This window comes from Molossus molossus, unplaced genomic scaffold, assembly GCF_014108415.1.
Source record: "Molossus molossus isolate mMolMol1 unplaced genomic scaffold, mMolMol1.p scaffold_m16_p_4, whole genome shotgun sequence".
In the NCBI taxonomy this organism is placed as follows: domain Eukaryota; kingdom Metazoa; phylum Chordata; class Mammalia; order Chiroptera; family Molossidae; genus Molossus; species Molossus molossus.
The window spans coordinates 960,302-977,260 of record NW_023425377.1 but is presented as its reverse complement, the minus strand read 5'-3'; the positions used below and the strand labels follow the sequence as shown (position 1 = coordinate 977,260).

At 66.5% G+C, this 16,959-nt stretch overlaps 1 protein-coding gene across 8 annotated transcripts in view; it reads left to right on the top strand.

Moving 5' to 3' along the window:
* Window positions 1-16,959, top strand: part of MAD1L1 (mitotic arrest deficient 1 like 1) — a 199,305-nt gene that overhangs the window by 156,603 nt on the left and 25,743 nt on the right. For 7 of the 8 annotated variants that reach the window (XM_036240352.1, XM_036240353.1, XM_036240354.1 and 4 more), the window contains 2 exons: window positions 978-1,068; window positions 11,545-11,749. In XM_036240352.1, the coding sequence (XP_036096245.1) occupies window positions 978-1,068; window positions 11,545-11,749 (296 nt within the window). The remainder of the gene's footprint in view (window positions 1-977; window positions 1,069-11,544; window positions 11,750-16,959) is intronic. The other variant, XM_036240359.1, reaches the window with a different exon arrangement.

Genomic DNA, 16,959 nt, shown 5'->3' with positions numbered 1-16,959 from the left:
AGCAGGGACGGAGACACCGGCCATGTCAGTGTGGCGTCAGCAGAGCTGAGCGGGCGATCAGGGCAGCTGGGGGGTGGGGATCGGGGGTCTGGGATCAGTGGTGGTCAGCCTGGACAGCAACGTCTGGGGCCGGAGCTTCTTTTCTAGCTGTGCCTCCAGTCCCCTGGCCCCTCCTCTCAGGCCCTCTGTCGCCTCCCCACGGCGCTGCCCGGCTCCTTCGAGCAGCTCAGCGGAGGCACCCTCTCCTTGCGGGAGTTCTCCAGGTGTGTCCCTTGTAGCTGCCTCAGACAAGATAAGAACCACCTCTTCTGGGTGGTTTCTGCACATCCCCACCGCACACGCGTGCTTGCGCCGTCCCTCCCTCTCCTCCTCCCTCTTCTTCTCCCTCCACCAGTGACTTTGTCTGAAAAGGAACACCAGGACAAAGGGCCCGTTTTAAAATGCACCGACGAGTGTCGTTTGTGTGGTTTGTTCTCTGACAGCAGAATGGGTGTGCCGTTCTATCCCTGCATCTCAGCTACGTGCAGATGCTCACTCGAAGTTAGCCCTTGAGCACCCGGCTCAGCCTCCAGCATCGTGATGCCCTGTTTCACCAAGGGCCTCGCAGGGCCTCCCACCCAGCCTGTCCCTCTGGCACAGCCCTTCCCGCAGGGGTGACTTCCTGGAGGTGACCCCACCCTAGCTCACGGGACACCTCTGCTGGCCGCTGGCCCTCAGGGAAGGTCCTCCCCACCCTCTCCCAGAGCCTGTCCTGCTCCTCGTCCCATTTTGTGTTCTCTTGGGGTGTCCCCGTCGCTCAGCTTGGGCACTTGAGTGTTTTTTAAAATGTCCTCCATTGGCGGCATAGTTTCACGTGTGTGTGTTTGGGAACAGAGCCTACGGCTTCGTCTCGTGACCTTTCACCTTTCTTCTCCCAGAGGACAGGACTTGCCCTTGCGGCTCCGGCGGGTCCAGTCAGGGTCTTGCTCTCCTTGCAGGTTGAAGATTGAGGAGCTGGAAGGGGAGCGGAGTCGTTTGGAGGAAGATAAGAGGAAGCTGGAAGCACAGCTCGAGCATCTGACCCTGCAGGTGGGTGCCTTCCGCTGCCCAAGGGCCTCCCCAGAGCCCCAGAGCGGAATCCTGCCCACGCTGCGCTGTCCGGCCTGCTGTCCTCCAACTCCGTGGCCTCAGTGCCCGCATGTCTGCATCTGCGTCGCCTCGTGGTGTACCTGTGTGTGCGGAGGTCTTCTCGTGTGGTTTGGGTTTGAGTCCAAGCCCATCCCCCCATCGCAGTCGTGAAGTCGGACTGCTGTTTTTGCTGTTTATTGTACTTGTCTGTGTCTGTCCTCCTGTTTAAACCGTGCCGTGGCGGGAAGCCTGCGGGTTTGCGCTCACCTAGGTTTTGGACAGGCCATTGATTTTATCTTGACACCTATTAGAGGTGAATCAAACCTCGTTTTTATTACCAATTCCTGGGGATGGGGAAGTGACAGCTTTGATAAAGCCAGGTGCAGTGAGCCGCGGCCGGACTGTGTTCAGCTCTGGGACCTGTCAGCTCACACCGGTTAATTGGGCCACAGTCCTCAGTTGCAGAGCTGGGCTGTTGGCAGGTGAATCTCTGGCCGCCCGCCGGCCGCTCACCCATCAGCGTCAGCAGTGCCGTGTCAGGTGGGTGGGTGACATTCTCTGGCCCTTGAATCCTGCACGGCCGGAGGTCAGCTGATGACTCCCCGGGCCCCCGTGATCAGGCATCAGTGAGCCCGTTGCAGTCGCTCTTCCTCCTGCTCTGGACGAGGGCGCCCCACGCACCAGCCTGCACAGGTCTGGTGCGCAGAGGCCCGGGTGCGGGTGGTGGCCAGGCGTTCTCAGTGGCAGAGGACAAGGAAGGTGGTCCTGGTGGCGGGAAGGTGGGGGTGCAGGTGACTGTCCGTGGAAACGGGATTCCGTGAGGGCGGTGTCGCAGCTGCAGGTGTGCGCTGGAGCCGCCGCCCCTTGGCTGGGAGGTTCAGGCAGTCAGGACTGGGCCGTCTGAGACCCAGTGTGTCCTCCATGAAATTGGGGGCAGCGGTGTCTGCATGGGGTTCTGGAGGAGCTAGACCACACCTGCCCACCACACCTGGACACAGTAGGTGCTGAGCAGATGCTGCATCATCTGGGCTGCTCCTGCCTTTTCCAGCAGGAGGCTGAGGCCTCCTGACCTGGGGAGCAGCAGGAGAGCCCCCGCCGTCCTGGCCGCAGCTCTGCGGTGCGGCCAGCCTCGCCCCTCTGTGCCGGCCTCAGCCGTGCCACCCCAGTGCGCCTGTGCGAGCACCTCCCCCTCCCTGCCTCTGGAGGAGTCTTCAAGGAAGATTGATGGACACCAGCTGCGGTCTGACATAATTGGGAACATGTGTGGAGAGGGCGCTCACCAGTCAGAACTTCTTGTAATTAGTTCCCAGCTGGGTGGAGAGGCACCGGCTCCAGCGACAGCTCAGGGCGGTGCTCACGGCGCCTGTCCCGGCCGTGGGCCTCTGGCGGCTCCCTGAGGGGTGTGTGGCCTGTGCTGGTCTCCTCGAGGGTGCTCAGCTGCTCCCACTCCTCTGGGGCAACCTGAGTGCTTTTCTGATGTGGCTAAGGAGACAGGCCCTCCCACCAGCCCTCAGAACGATGTGGGGAACTGAGGCCCAGTTAGCCAGCCCAGGAGTGACTAACTCAGACACCCCTTTTGTCGAGGCACAGTGGGGTTTGAACATGTCCTCGGATGCAGTGAGCTAGCGCAAGCCGCCTGGAGCCGTGGTCCCGAAGCAGACAGCTCTGCTTCCGCAGGACTCGGGGGCTCTGGGAAGCGGACCGTCCGCGTGACTCGTGGAAACATGGGGAACATTCCTTGTGCCCCACACCTAACCCCCACCCCAGCCCTGTAGCCTCCCACCCACCAGCCTTTCCCAGCAGCCTGTCCTCTGGCTCCAGGTGTCTCAGGCCAGTGGCTGGGAGGGTGACTGGCCTCAGTTTCCCAAAAGCAGGAAAATTGTTGCAAAACAGCAGGAGGAGGGCGGGGCATGGCGACGGCTCTGTCCCTCCCTAGCCGTGCCCTGGGCTGCGTCGGTCCGCCAGAGTGGGTGTCACTCCCCATGGGCCCCGAGGAGAGCACAGCACAGCTCCCCCAGCACCTCCTGGGCCGAGAGTAGACACCAGCGCCTGCGCCACGCCCGCTGCGAGGACGGCACGCGTGGTTTTGTCTGTTTCTTATGGGCCACATTCGGGGCCAGCCAAGGCCAAGCCCCTGGAGCACGGATGTGTCCGTCCCCAGGGCCAGCCGTCAGGCAGCTGGAGCGCACGGGCCGCCAGGTTCCGGCTCTGCGCCCATGTGGAGCCCCCCCCCCCAGGTCTGCCCCAGCGCCTCGCGGACGTTCTCTAACTCCTGCAGAGTGGGAAGAGTCACGTGAACACCCACATACCCACCGTCGGAACCTGTCACACGTTCCGCTGTGACGTGTCCATCCACCTCTCCCATCCACCATCCTTTCTCATTGTCCTTATGCATTTTATTTTTTTATTTTTTTATTTTTTTTTTATCCTCACCCGAGGACATTTGTCCATTTTTTGTTCAGGTAGAGTGGGAGGGAGAGAGAGGAAGAGAGAAAGAGAGAGAAACATCGATGTGAAAGGGACACATCGAGTGGCTGCCACCCGCACAACCGACCAGGGCCGGGGACAAACTGCAAGCGAGGTACATGCCCTTAGCGGGAACCGAACCCGGGTCTCAGGACCGCAGGCCGACGCTCTAACCGCTGAGCCAAACCGGCCAGGGCTTCTTATGCATTTTAAAGCAAATCACAGCCATCTGTGCCCTTCCCTGTGAATGCTTCAGCACGCGTATGATTGAACGGGGTCTGTCTCAGGAGTCCGCGCCCGCTGTCCCTCAGTGCTGTCCGGCCACGCTGCTTGCGCGGGGGCTGGTGGTCTGTGTGGGCGCCGCGTGGCCACCGCCCGCGCGGAAGCCTGCCGCCCCAGCCAGCCTGCAGTGCACTCGGGAAGGGGAGCAGCCTGCAGCCCAGTGACATTTTAAATCAATGGGACTTTTTGGGAAATGGAGTGGGTAGAAAATTGCTGGGTTCCCTGTGAGCGGAGAGCTCGCAGTGCCCGTGTCCCACTCCTGTCCCTGCGTCACCGGGCGGGCAGCACTGTGTGATCACACACTCCCCAGCCCCCGTCGCCTCCCCTGATCTCAAGTACGGGGGCCTTTGCCGCTCCTCACACTTGGTCACGGGGAGCCCCTGCCGGTCCCTGTCACACAGCCTGCCACCCCACAGGCAGACCTGTCAGCCCTTGAACACCAGTTTCCTCCCCACCCACCTGCTCCCACCTGCCAGGAGCCCCGAGCCCCAAACAGGCCCCACCTCTGCCTCTCACCCCTCTGGGCTCCGATGGTTCTGTGGATCCTCCCACGCGGACCAGGCCCTTGCACACATCCTGCCCCTGGCTAGACAGGCTATTTCTTGATGGTCTGCCGCCTGCACTTCTGGAATGTTCTCTGGGCATTGCTCCTGGAGAGGCAGAGGCCTTCAGGCAGTGGTGCCAGGCACCGCCCAGGTGTGGGTGAGCCAGAGGTGATTCTGGTGGGAGATTATGTTCCCCGAGCGAGGAGGGCTCGAACCCGGGGCCCGCTGTAACTCTGAGGGTGTCTCCTCGTGGCGGCTGGCCCTGGGGCACCAGGGTGCTCAGCGGGCAGTGGCCGTGCCTGGCTTTCTGTGCTGAGGGCCCGCCCTCCCAGCCCTGCGTCCTGGCTGCCCAGCCGAGGACCCCGGGGCTGTGTGCAGCCAGGCCTGCCGTCTTGAGTGTTGTGTGTAAAACAGGGCACTAACGAAGGAAAGAGCCCAAACCCCCACCGAGGTGGTGCCAGGCTGCTCATGTTTATTAACGCAGGACTGAAAAAAGCAGCTCGCTGATGCGCGTTTGTGTGCAGAAATTTCCACAGGCGCTGATTTCTTTTGATTTTTATGAGAAGAGTCACGTGTCTTGAATATTAAGCCCCTTCTCGTCTCATGTCCCTGGGCCCAGAGCGGGGCAGCCGGCATCTCCTGTCCTCGGACCCCAGCCCTCGTGCCCACGGAGCGGCTCCCCGGCGGCCTCCCCCTTTGACTGCAGGACGCTGCCCAGCCCGTCTCTGCCCTGCTGCCCTCGGACCCCAGGAGCACGCGGCGCAGCCAGCGAGCCATCGCCAGCGTGGGCGGCTCGGGCCTGGGCGTCTGCTCTGCTCGCGCTGGGCGTCCGGGACTGCGCTGTGACACCTTCCTCCTCTGCGTATGGTTCTCGCACAGCATTTAGACGAAAAAGTCCGGGACTCGACACTTCACTGACCTAGAAATTAGATGTGATGCAAGACAACATGTAGTTGTCAGTTTTAGGCAGAGGTCCCAGGAGCAGAGCCCTTTTGTCCCTGCAGGGTGCCCCTGGCCGCCGGCTGGCCCTGCCCTTCCCGTGAGGCAGCTCACTGCCACGGCCCTGTGTGGGCTCCAGGTGGTGGGCTAGGCAGCCAGGCCCCAACTGCGTGAGCTTGTGCTCTGGGCAGAGACAGCGGGAGGGACGGATGGCGCAGACCAGTCAGTGGGGCTGGAGAGGAAGGGAGCGGCTGTGGGAGGGGCCCGGAGCAGCCTGAGGGCCTCTGGCGCCTGTGCTCCTGGTCTCCTGCTCAGAGCCTCGGGCTCCATGAGCCTGTGCCGGCTGTTCTGTGCCCACATCTGCTTCCTGGAGGTGCGATCCCACTGTTCTGCGAAGAATTCCCGCCAGCTGGTACCGTGGACCTGCGAGGAACAGGGCGTGAAGGCTCTGGCCCCCAGGGCTGACCTTGTGGGGGACGCTGAGCTTCTGGAGGGCCTGACAAGAGGAAGTCTGACCCATTGCACGGCGACTCCTGGAGAGAGGCTGTGTGGAGGCTTCACAGGCAGACACCGAAGTCTGAAAGAGCTGTCTGGAGGGGTCCCCAGGATGGCCCCCACAGGTGCTGGCCCCCGAGGGCGGGAGGTGGGTCTGGGACAGCAGCCCACACCCACTGGCAGGCGGGTGGAGGCGCACACGGGGCCCACCAGATGGTGGGCTGCACTCCGCCCTGAAGGAAGGAGACGCAGACACAACATGGAAGAACCTTGAGGACGTCTGCTCCGTGACATCAGCCGGACGCTGAGGGCGCATGCTGTCTGCTTCCACGCGTGGGAGGTCCCTGGGGTCGCCTCCGTCGAGATGGACAGGCTGGGGAGGGCGGGAGTGCCCAGGGGGACATCGGCAGTGGGAAGGGGGGAAGTTCTGGAGATGGCCGCACAGCGTGGGGAGTGGGCAGGGCAGCCTTCTCCCTGCCCTCGGCCGGCCACGTGTCCCCGCCAGCCGGCCCTGCCAGCTCTCGCCGCGTGGGCAGGTGGGGCCAGGCTCCGCCGCAGGGAGCTCACGGCAGCCGGCCTCTCCGCCCGCACAGCAGGGAGGCGTCTCGCTCGGTCGGCAGGCGCCCCCACGTCCGCTGGCCCCCATTTGGGGGTTGGGAGAGGTGGCCGCCCTAGGGGTGGCTTGAGAAGGGCCCACCCCACGTGTCCTGGCCTGAAGGCTGAGCCTCCCCCACCCCGGCTCTGTCCTCCCTCTGTCCATCCCCCTGATGCTGGATCCCCCAGAAGGGCCTTTGAGCAGGAGGCCCAGGCGTCTGTGCTGCTGCCGTGCGCTGGGCCCTTCAGGGTGGGCTGTGAGGCGCTTGGCTCACCATCACACACGGTGGCCACCATAAATCATTCCTCAGCCCTGACAGCCACTGCGAGGTGCCGGGCCGTCCGTCCCGTGTTGTGTTGCCAGGGAGCCGCAGCCACCGGGATCGCCACGGGCCCAGCTTCCAAACGCAGCCTCTGCCGTGGGGCCGAGTGCGAATGGGGGGGGCTGCGGGGGCCTGGCCCGCGTGATGGCCAGCCTTTCCCACCTCTGGCCTGGCCGCCCGGGGGCAGGGGGCTGCGGGGGCCTGGCCCGCGTGATGGCCAGCCTTTCCCACCTCTGGCCTGGCCGCCCGGGGGCAGGGGGGCTGCGGGGGCCTGGCCCGCGTGATGGCCAGCCTTTCCCACCTCTGGCCTGGCCGCCCGGGGGCGGGGGGGCTGCGGGGGCCTGGCCCGTGTGATGGCCAGCCTTTCCCACCTCTGGCCTGGCCGCCCGGGGGCAGGGGGGCTGCGGGGGCCTGGCCCGCGTGATGGCCAGCCTTTCCCACCTCTGGCCTGGCCGCCCGGGGGCGGGGGGGCTGCGGGGGCCTGGCCCGCGTGATGGCCAGCCTTTCCCACCTCTGGCCTGGCCGCCCGGGGGCAGGGGGGCTGCGGGGCCTGGCCCGCGTGATGGCCAGCCTTTCCCACCTCTGGCCTGGCCGCCCGGGGGGCGGGGGGGCTGCGGGGGCCTGGCCCGCGTGATGGCCAGCCTTTCCCACCTCTGGCCTGGCCGCCCGGGGGCGGGGGGGGCTTGCACTGCAGCTTCTTCCCCTCCTGCCTCTAGCCCTGGGCTTTCCTCTTCCGCCCCCAGTGACCAGTCCTGGGCAGTGCAGTGGGGTCCTCTCTGGACCTTCCTTTCTTGGTCCTTGAGCAAGGAGGTGGAGACCTGGGCCTGCCTGCCGTGTGCGCAGCGTCAGAGCCGGGAGTGCCCACACGCCCACCGCCTGCCCAGCAAGAGCCAGGCCCGCTCACCCGCCTGCGGGGCCTGCCCAAGGTCGCACGGCTCCTGCATGGAGCACCCGCCTGCCTGTGCAGAGGTGGGGGGGGGGGCCAGCAGGTGGGGGCCTGCAAGGGCCGCTCAGCCCCACCTAGGAGGTCTGGCTCAGCCTGCCCAGACCACAGGCACCCCCAGAGCCCCCCCGCCCCCCAGCTGTGCTCCTTCAGCCTGGAGCGAGATGGACTGGGCTGAGTGGCGGACTGTGCGGAGGATGGGCCGCTGTTGAACTGCTTCCCCATTCTCCTCGCGTCTCCCCTTTCCAGCAGGGTCTCAGTGTGCACAGCGGGTCCAGGGAGGCGGGCGCTCTTCTGGGCACAGCCAGGGGCGGAGCTCCCTTCGCCTGGCCCGGGGTGGCCTGGCCACTCCACAGCAGGTCCATCCTCAGGCCAGGCAGGGCCTTTGGGGAGGTCGTCCTCTGTCCAAGTGCTCTGAGCTCCGGCCCACGAAGTCCTTGAAGATCAGACTCACTGGCCTCTCCCTGGCCCAGAGAGCACCAAGGCCAGTGAGCACCGGAGGCTTAGGGCCAGCAGGTCCCAGCAGGACTGGAGCACAGCAGGGTGAAGCAGGCACCCCCACTGCCCACCCACCCCCAGGACACTCGGGCTCCTGCACACGAGGACACGGCCCTCCCCCCGCGCCGCACAGGGTCTGAGCAGAGAGCCACACACAGGGGAGGGTACAGCCTCAGGGCGGAGGCGTCTCTGCCCTTCCTGCTCCGCCCAGGAGTGCTGGTTTCAGGCCAGCCTCTTACCCAATCTGGACTTGAGACCCCCCACCTCATCTCAGAATTGTGTGGCCACTGCTCCCTGAGCCCCGTGCGCCCGGCCCTGTGCAGGCCCCGCCGTGGGCCCTGAGCCCCGTGCTCCCGGCCCTGCGCAGACCCCGCCGTGGGCCCTGAGCCCCGTGCGCCCGGCCCTGCGCAGACCCCGCCGTGGGCCCTGAGCCCCGTGCGCCCGGCCCTGCGCAGACCCCGCCGTGGGCCCTGAGCCCCGTGCGCCCGGCCCTGCGCAGACCCCGCCGTGGGCCCTGAGCCCCGTGCTCCCGGCCCTGCGCAGACCCCGCCGTGGGCCCTGAGCCCCGTGCGCCCGGCCCTGCGCAGACCCCGCCGTGGGCCCTGAGCCCCGTGCGCCGGGCCCTGCGCAGGCCCCGCCGTGGGCCCTGAGCCCCGTGCTCCCGGCCCTGCGCAGACCCCGCCGTGGGCCCTGAGCCCCGTGCGCCCGGCCCTGCGCAGACCCCGCCGTGGGCCCTGAGCCCCGTGCGCCCGGCCCTGCGCCCGGCCCTGCGCAGACCCCGCCGTGGGCCCTGAGCCCCGTGCGCCCGGCCCTGCGCAGACCTCACTGTGGGCCCCGTGTGGGCCCTGTCCCCTGAAGCTCGGCCCTCGGGGTTTCCTGCACCAGGCCCCACCCTGGCAGGGCCTCCCTGGTTAACTGAACTCGTGAGCAGACGGCAGTGTAGGTGTTTGGTCAGTCATGGTACCCGAACATCAAAGCGGTGTCAGGACTTTTCCTTTTGAGACTCGTCAGCGTCTCGACAGTTTCCTCGGCTGTGGATCAGACAAGGCAGCACGTCTGCAGCCACTCATCACGGCCACTTCCCTCTTTCCCGTGAAGCTGGCACCGGGCAGCAGAGCTCAGCGACGCTGCCGTCTCCTCCGCTGCTGCTCTCGGGTGGGGCGGCCGTGGGGGCCCGGCTGTCCTCCCTCAGCAGATGGCATGTGGGCCTGCTCCTCACAGCCTGGGTCTGTCCTGGGCAGTGACTCATCACCTCCAGGACGGAGTCTCCACGCGCCGGGCGCCACCCTTCGCCCCTATGGTTCCCAGGAGCTGCCGCAAATGGGACCTGACAGGTGTCCGTCACCATTGTGAACAGCGCAGGGCCCCGCGGCCTCCGTGTGGGGGGACCAGGTGTGGTGCCCAGTGCTTTGTCACGAGGACCCCGGGACTGGGTGGCTCACACCAGGGACCTGTCTGCACCGGGCAGGTGCCTGCAGGCCTCTCCTGGCATGTTCATGTAGCTCTCAGCAAGGCCACCGGTGGCTGAAGAAGTGGCCTCTCATCCCAGGGGGGCCACGTGTCCCAAGGCCTCACAGGTACACGCTGACCTAGGGAGAGCAGGCTTCACTGGGAGGCATCTGGGCCAGTGGGCATGGTGTAGGCTCCTCCCCCAACCTCCGTGGCCTGCTGGGTGTGGAGACTTGCTCAGGAACTTGCCTCTGTGGCTGCCGGGGACTGGTGGCTCAGCCTTAGCCCAGGTGTGCCGGCGGGGTCACCTCCGCCCTCAGCCCCACACTTGGGAGCAGAGCGGGGAGGACGCGTGTTGACCATGTCCTGGGCTGGTCCTTCAGTGGGCACCCGGGCTGGGCTAACCCTCGGGCAGGAGCAGCAGGGAGTGTCGTGGGCAGACTTCTTTGGGCTGGCTCCCTCTCCCGGTGAGCGCAGCGCAGAAGCAGCAAGGTGGGCTCAGGGTTTCGGAACTGTCTTGCCCCAGGTGGTGCCAGTGGGCACGTGGCGTCCTCTCTGCCGTTCTGCAGGGCTGGCCGGGTCCACGGGAGCCCTTGCAGAGACCTGGCAGACTCGGTGGTGCCATTGCTCCCCCAGGGGGAGGAGCGTCTGGGCAGCCTGGGTACTCGGCTGATGCCCCGCTGGCTGTCCTGAGCCCTGGCCTTCGGGCCCAGATGTTCCGGACTGAGAGCCCCACCCACCACTTACCACTGTCTCAGCAAGGCCTTCCTGCTGCCTGGTTTTTATGGCAGGGCCAAGCTCTGGGCCCTTCAGCACCACGCAGGGCAGAGCCGCTGGGGCTCCTGTGACGCCCAGTGGGTGTGTCTCCTCTGAGAGCCTCAGGGCCTCCCCCCTCCGCCCCTTGTTTCTGTCCGAGTGCCCGCAGTGTACGTGCTGGTCCTCGGGCAGACTTGGAGTTTGTCGTGAGACCCAGGGGACCTCATGCAGACACACAGTGCACGCACACTTGTGTGCCCCGTCCGCTGCGGGAGCCGAGGCAGCCCCACCCAGCAGCGGTGGGGGCAGCTGGTCCCGTCCTGTGCAGGAACGGCCGACTGTGGCGCCAGGGCATCTCCTAGTACACAGGAAGTGCCCAAGCGTGAGCCACAGTGGGCCGTGTCAGGGACACAGGAGCCAGCAGACAGCCCTCTCGGTGGCCAAGCAGCAAGATGAGTCGTACTGACTTATAAACCAGTGTGATAGTCAGTACTCATGTCAGAAGGGACTGGACATACAGCTGGGGGGAGGAGACCAGTCCTGCTAGAATTCCAACTAGTGACGTGGATGCTCCGCCCTCTGGAAGGGCAGCCCCCTCCAGCTGTGGTTGTGCGCGGTACGTCCTCCACACCCACTGTCCATGTGATTCGGGGAGAAGGGTGCTGCCCTCCCCCACCCACAGCCCAGGTCATCAGGGCAGCAGCCCGGGGAGCCTGGGCCACAGGCGTCAGGGAGCAAACATGAGCACTACTGGAGCGGTGCCCACAGGTCAGCCATGCAGGTGTCCTTGAGGGGCCTTGTTTTCCACGGGCCCTGCTCTACGGGCGGTGAGAGGCCCCCGAGCGCAGCCTCACAGGTCGCAGGAGCCCGGTCCTCAAGACTGTCAGCAGAGCGCTTGAAAGATGTCCGGAGCCAAGCATGCACCATGGCCCGGGTGGGGAGCCTGACGCATCCCTGTTGTCTTCTCCTCGACCCCTCACAGCCCCTGGAGGTGCGCGCTGGCACCTTGCTCGCTGATGGGGCCGCGCACGTGGCCGGAGGAGGGCTGAGAGCCAGCACTGTGTCTGTCACGGAGGGTCCTGACTCACGCTCTTGACTGTCTGCTCCCTCTGCCTTGACTGTGTGGCCTCCTCCCTGTGCCCCGCAGGGTGACTACGACCAGAGCAAGACCAAAGTGCTGCACATGAGCGTGAACCCAGCCAGCGAGGCGCAGCGGAGCCTCCGCCAGGACCAGGCCCGGCTGCAGGAGGAGTGTGAGCGGCTGCGGAAGCTGGTGTGTGCCCTGGAGAGGGGTGGCCCCGTGCCCGCCGACCTGGAGGCCTCATGTCTGCCCTCGGCCAAGGAGGTAGCAGGTAGGCCCCTCCCCTGGGCTAATTGGCCACTGGGTTGCTGAGGCGTCTGCTGTCCCTCTGTCCATTGTTTGTGGACAACCAGGCCGAGGGAGGGCTGGATAGAGGTCTGGTGGCTGCGCCTGCAGAGCCACAGGAAATAGCTCAGACCACAGTGGAGAAGCCCTGGCCGAGTCTTCTCAGACCCCAGAACAAATTAATATCATTTATCAGTCTACATTGGGCCCATTAATCACAAGTAAATCAATACTCGGTAGAAATGAGGGGCATCTTTCACAGGCCCGGGGGGGCTCGGCGCGGAGGGCACTGCGCTCCGTCAGGGAGTGACCTCTGACACACTGCTCCTCGCCCTCGGGAGGAGCCTCTGGAGGCCTCCCTGCTGGCTCGCAGGGTTCAGGCCACCACGCCCCGCCCTCGGGACACCGCTCAGAGTGCGGAGAGCACATCCGTCAGCGGGAAGGAGGGAACCCGGAGTCCCCGTACACTGCGCCCACAGGAACTGGGCGGCCAGAGGGGCCTGCAGCCTCTCTGCCTGCTCTGTCTCAGGGCGGCCGTGCTGGCGGCCCGCAAGCACCCAGGTGGGCTGAGGGCAGCGGCCCTGTGAGCCCTGCGCTGGTGTCGACTGCGCGTGCGGTGTGGCGCTGGCCTCCGGCACCGGCTCCGTGTCCGTCCCCAGTGCACCAGGCTGCAGCCGCACAGGGCCAGACCCCTGGGCTGTGAACTGTGACCTCGCCAGTTGCCGAAGCCTTGGCACTTGTCAGTCCTGGAGAGTAGGGCTCCAGCTCCAGCTGCCCGCCAACGCCTCACCCCCAGACTGTCTGTCTCCCCTCTGGACCTTGAAGGCCAGTCTGCCCTGCCTCCAGCCCTGGCACTGTGCAGACCGTGTTGCCGGGAGCCGCTGGGCTTGCTGTGGGGCCAGACACAGTGGTGCGGGAAGGTCCCGTGTCCACACAGGTCCTGCCTCCAGCCCTGGCACTGTGCAGACTGTGTTGCTGGGAGCCGCTGGGCTTGCTGTGGGGCCAGACACAGTGGTGCGGGAAGGTCCCGTGTCCACACAGGTCCTGCCTCCAGCCCTGGCACTGTGCAGACCGTGTTACTGGGAGCCTCTGGGCTTGCTGAGGGGCCAGACACAGTGGTGCGGGAAGGTCCTGCCTCCAGCCCCGGCGCTGTGCACACCGTGTTGCCAGGAGCTGCTGGGCTTGCTGAGGGGCCAGGCACGGTGGTGCAGGAAGGTCCCATGTCCACACAGGTTCTGCCGCCAGGCACAGGGCACAGGGCAGAGTGGCCGGTGGGGGCGGAGGGTGCAGCAGCGAGCTCTGTGGGAGGACAGCTCAGCCAGGTCCTCGCCAGCCTGCTGGCTCACGGCACCAGGAACAGGGACGAGGGCCCCCTCCCTACCTGCGCTCTCAACGGGAGGCACGAGGTTTTCTGGGTCTTTGACACGGAAAGTGCTAAGCCGCCCTTCCAGAGGGCTCAGCCCCTGGGTTAGCAGGACCCTGGGACCTCGTCACCCCAGCCTCCAGCCCCCCCGCCTCCTGGCTCCTCACACAGCTCCCCGGCCTATCCGGGCTGGGCAGAGAGAGGACTGCTGGGGTCTAATTAGGTAATGCACTGAGACTCGAGTAGCCTAATCTCGTCAGAGGCACTTTGAGGGTGATGGACTTGTCACTGCCTGACCGTGGGCACAGCTGCTGCTGCAGCAGTGCGGTGGGGAGGGGAAGGGGGGCTCCTGCCTGGACCCCTCTGCCCTGGGAGGAGGCCCGAGGGCCTGGTGCGGGCAGACCCTGGGGCAAAGGTGCTCAGCATGGCATAGCGGGAGGGGATCTTCGGGGAAGAGGCCAGCAGCCCAAGCTGGCGCGGCCGTCCTGGGCTGGCACTCAGGAGGAAGGACGGTCCCTGTCGTGGGTCACAGGTGAGGATGCTGAGGCCCCTGTGGCTCACGCCTGTGCCTGGGGACACAGCCAGGGTGTGCCGTGGCCACCTGGTCTGGCTGCTCAGGGTCAGAGATAGTTGTCACCCTTAGCTCAGGAGCTGGCCTCTGACAACGCTGAACCTTTGGGGGCAGGCAAGACCCCCGCCTAAGGAGGAGCCCTGCCCTGCACTTCCCTGGCTCCTTCTCCACTGAAGGGGACCCCCCTGGGCAGGAACTGGGGGCTTTAGACCCTGCAGGGAGGGAGCAAGGTGGGATGCTGGCCTCTCCGGCCATCCCTGTGCTTCCTGCTCCGAGTCACCCTCCCAGGGGCCTCTGCCCCAGCCGGGCTTTCCTTACCCCGTCCGTCCACCTCCCCAGCCTCCCCGTAGGAGGGAAGGGGGGACTCGGTCTTCGACGTGGCTGCCAGCTTGGCCCCCAGAGCCCTGCAGGCACCCTGGACCCGACCAGGACTGCCCTGACCTCTCAGAGCTGAACTGGACGTAGGTGCCGTGGACACCTGGCTGTGCACAGGTGGAAATGCCCTTTGTTGGGGAGGTGGGAGTTCTCACAGGGAGCGTGCTGGGGCGGGAGCCCGGGCTGTCAGGACCAGCCCAGCCATGGGGCCAGGAGGGGGAGGGGGAGGGGGAGGTGTCTGGGCCCAAGCTCAGGTGGGTACCAGTGTCTCCTGGGGAGGGGAGACACACATCGGAAGATCCAAGATGGTGACAGCCAGTGGCCTTGTAGACCGGGTGGCTGGCATGTGGGCTGGACTGAACACAGTGCAGAGGCTTCGAACCCGAGCCACACAGGGTGGGTCAGACTCACCTGGAGCCTGAGTCAGGAAGGCGGGCAGGGTTGTGCTGACTGCAGTGTGTTTCTGGGGAACCACCAGCGGAGGGGCGTGGTGGCTGCAGTGTGTGGTGGGCTCCTGCGGTTCCAGGCGTGGGCCCTCCCCGCCCCGAGCGCTCTCCGCAGCAGAGTCGGCGGTTCCAGGCGTGGGCCCTCCCCGCCCCGAGCGCTCTCCGCAGCAGAGTCGGCGGTTCCAGGCGTGGACCCTCCCCGCCCCGAGTGCTCTCGGCAGCAGAGTCGGCGGTTCCAGGCGTGGGCCCTCCCCGCCCCGAGCGCTCTCCGCAGCAGAGTCGGCGGTTCCAGGCGTGGACCCTCCCCGCCCCGAGCGCTCTCCGCAGCAGAGTCGGCGGTTCCAGGCGTGGGCCCTCCCCGCCCCGAGCGCTCTCCGCAGCAGAGTCGGCGGTTCCAGGCGTGGACCCTCCCCGCCCCGAGCGCTCTCCGCAGCAGAGTCGGCGGTTCCAGGCGTGGGCCCTCCCCGCCCCGAGCGCTCTCCGCAGCAGAGTCGGCGGTTCCAGGCGTGGGCCCTCCCCGCCCCGAGCGCTCTCCGCAGCAGAGTCGGCGGTTCCAGGCGTGGGCCCTCCCCGCCCCGAGCGCTCTCCGCAGCAGAGTCGGCGGTTCCAGGCGTGGGCCCTCCCCGCCCCGAGTGCTCTCCGCAGCAGTCGGCGTAAGGCCTCCTCTCCTTGGAGCTGGCTCTCTGTGGCGCAGGGCCCAGGGCACCTCCGCAGCCAGCGGCCTGCCGCTCAGAACCTGCCGTCTTCCCCACACGGCGGGTCTGCGTCCTGGGCTCTGGGTTTCTGCTCCATCTACCTGCACCCTGTTCTCCGTGATTTTGACTTGGAACCGTCTCCCTGTCTGGAGGAGCAGCATTGCTGTCTTTGGTTTCTTGTTTTTAACTCAAAGGTATTCTTACCTATTTATTACTCTAAACAGATTTCAGAGACACTTTGTCGAGTTCAGGAAAAGGCTGTTGTGGACTCTGTCAGTGCTGCCCTGAGGCATATATTGTCCGGTGGGCAGACGTCCAGCCTCACTGTGTCTGGGGAGGGGCAGGATGCCTGTGGGAGGGCGAGGGTTCAGGCACGCAGGACCCTGCCCCGGCATGGAGGTGCGCCATCGAGGGCTCTCCCTCCCCCACCCTCTTCTCCAGGCCACCGTCTGTGCAGGGCTGGGTCCAGGCACCTGTCTGCCGCGTGCTGGTGGCCCACCTCCCAGGAGCAGGGGGTGTCCCTGCTGCCCTCTGCCCGCTGTCCCCCGGCCCTCCTCCCAGGAGCAGGGGGTGTCCCTGCTGCCCTCTGCCCGCTGTCCCCCGGCCCTCCTCCCAGGAGCAGGGGGTGTCCCTGCTGCCCTCTGCCCGCTGTCCCCGGCCCTCCTCCCAGGAGCAGGGGGTGTCCCTGCTGCCCTCTGCCCGCTGTCCCCGGCCCTCCTCCCAGGAGCAGGGGGTGTCCCTGCTGCCCTCTGCCCGCTGTCCCCGGCCCTCCTCCCAGGAGCAGGGGATGCCCATGCTGCCCTCTGCCCGCTGTCCCCCGGCCCTCCTCCCAGGTCTCAGCGGCGCCTGCAGTGAAGGGCAGCGCCATCAGTTAGGAGTCTGATTGGGGTGTGCAGGCGGGGGTGGGGAGGAAGGGCTGGCCTGCCCCTCGGTCTCCTGTGCGCAGGCCCCTGCTGCTGTGCCTCACACCCTCCATGCCCTGCATCCAGCCCCCAGCCCCCAGCCCCCAGCCCTCGCCGGGGTCTGTCTGCAGTGTGGGCTGTGCAGTCCCGGAGCCAGTCCTCCAGTGTGGGCTCCCGCCCACCCACCATCCACCCCACCTTTCTCGCACTGCTCTGGGGATGGGGGGGAGAGCCTGCGGTCTGGTCAGGGCCGTCTGCTGGGGAACCAGTGGCCGGACAGCACCGCTCCTGGGGAGACCAGCAGCCAGAGCCGGAAGTCCTGCTGCGTCCGTCCAGAGAGGAGCTGTGGGGTCTCTCTGACCCCATCACGCTCCCTGCTCTCTGCCTGACACGTCCACTTGTGTCTCAGGCACCGCAGACAGCGTGTCACAGCTGGACTCCCAGACCGGCGAGGCCCCGCCACACGCCTGTCCAAACGGCCAGGCCCGGCACTGGCAGCACTGCCGGCTGGTGGCTCCGGGCAGCGGGGCCCCACCCACTGCCGGCGGGATGCTGACGGCAGCCACTCGGGAAGACAGTGGGTCGTTCCTCACGAAACCAAGCACACTGTACCGTAGGACCCACTACACACGTTCCGTGCTGTTTACCCGCAAGAGGTGACGACTCACGTCCACACGAGACCCGCACACGGATGTTGGCAGCTGCCGACTCATGATCACCCCAGCTCGGGAGCAGCCCGGCGTCCTGCAGCAGGTGGCGGACGAGCGAGCTGGCCCAGCAGGCGGGGGATATCGCCCGGCGCTGAGAAGAAGTGAGCCGCCGGCCGTGCAAGGACACGGATCCT